At 41.3% G+C, this 5,414-nt stretch overlaps 1 protein-coding gene across 2 annotated transcripts in view; it reads right to left on the reverse strand.

The window, feature by feature from the left end:
* LOC107741193 (probable ribonuclease ZC3H12B) overlaps window positions 1-5,414 on the reverse strand; it is a 29,204-nt gene continuing 23,790 nt past the window's right edge. Inside the window, exons 3-6 of one of the 2 annotated variants that reach the window (XM_016553822.1) lie at window positions 3,914-4,053; window positions 2,919-3,153; window positions 2,127-2,233; window positions 1-1,848 (exon numbers count right to left, since the gene is read on the reverse strand). In XM_016553822.1, the coding sequence (XP_016409308.1) occupies window positions 371-1,848; window positions 2,127-2,233; window positions 2,919-3,153; window positions 3,914-4,053 (1,960 nt within the window). In that variant the 3' untranslated portion in view covers window positions 1-370. Of the gene's footprint in view, window positions 1,849-2,111; window positions 2,234-2,918; window positions 3,154-3,913; window positions 4,054-5,414 lie in introns of both variants that reach the window. The other variant, XM_016553821.1, reaches the window with a different exon arrangement.

Raw genomic sequence — 5,414 nt, forward strand, 5'->3', positions numbered from 1 at the left:
CAGGCAGTTGCTCTCTCAATGTGGATACACTTTTGAGCCGGCTTTATGAACAACCTTAAGAACTTTTTGGCCCATCTCAGGAGCTAAACGGTGGAGAAAGCAGGACCTTTTTTATGAGGGATCTCACGTTTCTATGCTAAACTTTTCAAGGTACAAGATCCAGGCTCCCATATGGCTTAACAGATTACATAATAACCAATGCAGCATCAATGCTATCATGCTAGCCAACCTCCTAATGGATCCAATCCAATCATAATTACATATGGGGGCTGGCTGTTTCTTCAGAGTGAAACAAAATACGAAATTCTCAAGGCGTCCAATTTCTCATTCACTAGGATATCTAAATATTGTGGTGTTGTTGTTAGCAGCCTTAATGGCAAGAGCGCAGTTTAGTGACGATGACGGCAGCCAGCTGCTGGGGATCAGTCATGTGAGGGTTCTCCTCCATGACCAAATGGACCACATATGCCGGGAAGATGTTACAGAGGTTTCGGTAGGTTTGAAACTGGTGTTCTGGAATAGGGTGCCGCTCTTGGGGTTCCTCCGCTGGCCCACGAGCACTGGGCGGTGGAGGCGGCACGCTATCCCACGGGGACCTCCAGATCTGCTCCATCTTCTCGGGCATGCTGCGGACCATCACCCTTTCACAGCAAGGCATAAGGCCTCCCGTTAATCCATAGCTTCCATAACTGTAGGGCTCATTACCACACGGCAAAGGGTCCCAGCTGGCATGCTGCTCTCGGCAAAGAGGAGGTCTCCTTTGGCGCAGCGGGTTGCTCTCGTAGAGCCGTGAGTCAGAGATGCTGTCCATTCGAGTCATGCCTAAGGATCGACCGTGCTGTGAGGGGCTGGCAGAAGGCAACATGTTCTGGGAGAGAGGAGGGTAGTCTCCTGGGCAGCTGGATCGAGCGCCAACAACTGGGTGTTGGGTGTGTGGCGCAAGGTGGGCGGAGGACTGCTTTCGAGGACCCGGTTTGGGTTCATCCGTTCCGTAGCTCTGCACACGTGTCAAGGCCTCATGGTGGAAACCGTGAGCAAAGGCTTGAAGGCGCGTTTGCGCCGAAGGTTGCATCTGGGTCTGCGAAGGTGGCCCTTTCATGCTGTCGTCCAGGCTGCCCTCCAATGAGTTGAGGTACATCTCTCCACTGTAGGACGAGAAGGAGTCTGACGAATGGCTTCGGCCAGGTTCTGGGCACATGCTGGCTCTGCCAGGATATCCTCCACCAACCCCTACAGGCTCTGGCTGTTCAAGACTGCAGAAACTGTCTTGGAGGCTCATGGTGGAGAAGTCACTGAGCATGGAATAGTATCCATGGTCGCTTACCACAGAGTCGTACTTGGGGAATGGCTCACCGTAAGCCACAGATGCGCCCTGGCTATTGGTGACTAGGATGGGGGGATACTGGACGCTGCCTGCGTGTTCAAGTGAGCTGTGGGTAAAGTGCAGAGACCCTGGAACAGGGCTGCTTGCTGAGCGTGTGTTTAGAGCGCCTGCTGCGTGGCTTTTCGTCAGTGGCATAGTTGGAACGCTAAGCGCTGAAACTAAAGACGGTACAGAACTGGCCTCAGCCTTCCGCATTGGACAGAGTCTCTCTTCTTGCTCACATGCAACTGACCGGATACTGGGGTCAGACTGGCGCTTGGGTGCCACTCGCTTTGCCTCTGAGCTACTGTCTCCCTTGGCAGCAGAACCAGAGGTCCCACATTTGGCAAGTGCCCCCTCGCTCATTGTCTTTACGGCAGAGAGTTTGGCAAAGGCTCTGAGCTCATCTGCGACAGCCCGTTGTGGTTGGTTGGCTCTTTCTGGGTGGTAGTACTTGCACTTATGGCCGTACGTGCACTTCTTACCTGTGATAAAACCAATAGTGGTGGTTGAGACAAAAAAAAAGTTACTTCTGTGTTTTTTAAAATGGTAGCACTGATTGTTTTTTTAAATAACAGTATACTGAAAATTATTTTTAAAAATCCAACTGGAAAATCCATAGTTTGACAGTGCATGAAAAACGTATCAAATATATTTATCTTCTTTTATATTACAGTGTTGATACAGCAAAAATGGATATTTGTAATATGCTGTGATGTTCTGGAATAAAGACAAATTAATTTCCTACTTTTGCTGTACTGACCATAAGGACACGGCTGCTTCTTGTGCTCTGGAACCACTGGTCGTTTACGGAGAAAATTTTCCAGACTGGGTCCGTGTCTCCCTAAAGGATCATCAGGAGGCATGAACCTACAAATCAATCCAACAGACACAAATAAGCACAACTCTATGATAGGAATAATGATTTAAATCTAAAATGTATTTAAATATGAACGTTATCCTTATTTATATTATAAATATGAGATTAATAATGTTATACATTATACAGAAGTATGGTAGAATATTTCTGTCCAAAATTATTTTTTGCGGCCATTATGCAAATATTAAAATAAAGTGAAACTGGAGCACTCTGCATTCACAATGTATGTTAAAGCATCATTAATCGTTTTGTGATGTGAACCACCACAGATGGTGTATGTGCATGACAAAGCATTTATACTGAACTACATACTGCATCAGCAAGTGAGACAAAAATGCCCATTTATGGCATTTCTATATTCACTTAAAATGACTTTTTTTGGGATAGCAGTGTGGCTTAAATCACATATAACTGGGAACAGGCATACACAACAGGCCTAATCATGGGACCTCATCACTGGAAATCAAACTTAAGCAAATAAATCGGTAAATTAATTAAAGCTTATTTACAAATAGAACAACTGACTATAGAGAGTTGAAACAAATGACAGAGCAATAAAAAGTGAAAGAAGAAAAAGAGTGAGAGGAACGCCATACGGGTGGTGAGGGTGGTAAGCACAAGACAATTTATTGAGAGAGAAAACCCCGTCACCACGGTAACTGTGTGCGAGCATACTTGTCATTGACGAAGCTGTACATGAGGAGTCGTTCCTCAATAAATTTCTTCCACTCCGGTTTCTCATTCTGCAAGTCTCGGTAGTTATCGTTGGACACAATGATCCCGTCTGAGTCGCAGGCCAGCTTGACGATAAAACGGTCATCGTAGCAAACCACTCGCCGGCCTTGGACTCTGCGAGACGGTGTGAAGACAAGGATCTTTTCCTTCTCTAATTTCCGTAGGATCTCCTGATCTGAGGATGAGGGTGACATCACACATCATCACTTCCTGTGACCTCATGCACAGACATACGCAAACTTGTATAAACATCACAGCACAGATGGACGATCTCACTGGACACATGGCGGCTCCTCAGAGAAGTTCATGCAGGCAAATAAAAATGGCTTTTGATGGTAACACACACAGTGAAAAGATCTACTGTATCTAACAACATACAGTAAGGGTCAAAAGTCTAACCTATTTTAAGCCTGAAAATAAACAACATTTTGGAATTTTAAACATTTGTAAATAAAGAAACATTATGAAATATAATGATTAAGAATACTTCTAGGTCGATAATCAAAGGCGGTGAATCTGTGACACTGATCATGTGAACTTTGTAAAACAAAAAAAGGTCATTTTTGTTTGTCTCGGTTGAAGCACAAGATGCTATTTGGATCATTCTCAAATCATGATTGAGAATATGATTCATCAGGTTTTACACAAATTTGTGGAGTTCATGCAGCTTGAGAGCTGCTTTTCTTTGATCAAAAGAAGGATGAACAATACTAATAAATTCAGAAAATAATTTTCAATTAAACTTTTCACTCAAATTGATATATTTAATAATATATACATTAAATTAACATTAACATAGAAGCAATTTATTTGGTGGTCTCAGATTTTTAGACCAATTGGAAATACACAGACACATACTCGCACTTCAAGGAAGTGTTAACTCATCACAGAAACATTTTCTGCGTGTTTTTTTTTTTTTTTCATTTTTGTGGTACCTTTGATTGGTGCATCAGGTCTCGACTGTTCTTTCCTCCATGCTGGGACAAAAACTGTGATATCTTTGTGGCCCTTCTCCAGGAACCAATCAACAGCCAGTTGAATGCCCAGGCATGAGAACACCTCTTTGTTTCCATGGCTACAAAATAATATTACCAACATCAAATTACACACACACGCATACACACTCAATTCTCTCACTGATTGGACATTTCTCAATACTAAAAGCATTTCAAAACAGGAACATCAAGATTGTTTCACCAAAAGACTTCCTGCAACAATGTAAATTCCAGAAGTAAACAACAATAGTGAGAATCTGATGACTCTGGTTCACAGTTCCCCAGGTTGTGAGTAATTCTCTCATCAACATGTTATCACTCCAGAGCCTTTAAGTCAGCATGAAATTAAAACTGACAAGGGATGCACAATATATCAGCACCAAATCAGTTATCATCCAATATGATTTTGTACTTTTTTGGTATTGGTCGATGTTTGTTGTTTGTTATCTAATTGTGCATGCATCATTTCTTCTATTTTTACATTTAGATTACCTTTGCCATCATCTAACGCTCAAATAAAGGGAAACTCTAAAAACACTAATAATTTAACCCTAAAAGGGGCGACGTATCCTGGGGGATACAGACATTTGAGAATCTCTGGGGAGAAGCAGTGAAAGCGTAGGTCTCATTTCTTGGTTTCATCTTGAAAGGGTGTTTGTTGTGAATATTTAGATGAGGTGACTTTTGTTTCTCCATTCTTTGTTTAGCTCACGGGCAGCATTTAAACCAGCATGGCCGCCTGTGGTGGGAAATCTACTTACCCTCCGATAAAAGTTGATCTAGTTCACATATTTACACACGTTGGAGGGGACTTACCTGTTTAAAAAGCTGTTGTTTAGCATTAGCTTATTAGGTTTACATTGAAATGTTATAAATTAAATGCTTATATTTTCTGTAATCGGTCTCTAAATGTTTGTATCTCAGGGGATACGTCGCCCTTTTAGGGGTATAAATCAAGATATAAAACATACATATAGACATACATATAAACATACATATATTGTGGCTTGTGTTCTAGAAAATCAAATCTTTTTGTAATCTTGACAAAACACATATCGTTGGAAAGGCCTGACAGTCAAGATTCCATATTTGGTGACTGTTTTGTAATAGATGTGATATTGTGACAGAAAATGATTGATTTGTGACAGAAAACTGCATTAGAAAAATTCAAAAGAGTTTGGGTGTAATCCAGTGGTTATTTTTGGTATAGTGCCCAAAGAAAATCTCACAGGAACCACAATTTTTGTGATATCAACTTCAAATTTGGAACATAAATCTTTAGAGTGCAAAATATTTATTTTATATAAAATACATAAAATAAGAATACTACATTATCTTTACTGTAAACTTAAACTTTTATAACTTTTTTATACTTTCTTTTCTTTCTTTTTCACTTCAGCAATAATCTGCTTTGTGTCTTCTTTAAAAAGAGACCAACCTT

Source organism: Sinocyclocheilus rhinocerous, unplaced genomic scaffold (genome assembly GCF_001515625.1).
Source record: "Sinocyclocheilus rhinocerous isolate Xijiao unplaced genomic scaffold, SAMN03320098_v1.1 scaffold615, whole genome shotgun sequence".
Taxonomy (NCBI): Eukaryota; Metazoa; Chordata; class Actinopteri; order Cypriniformes; family Cyprinidae; genus Sinocyclocheilus; species Sinocyclocheilus rhinocerous.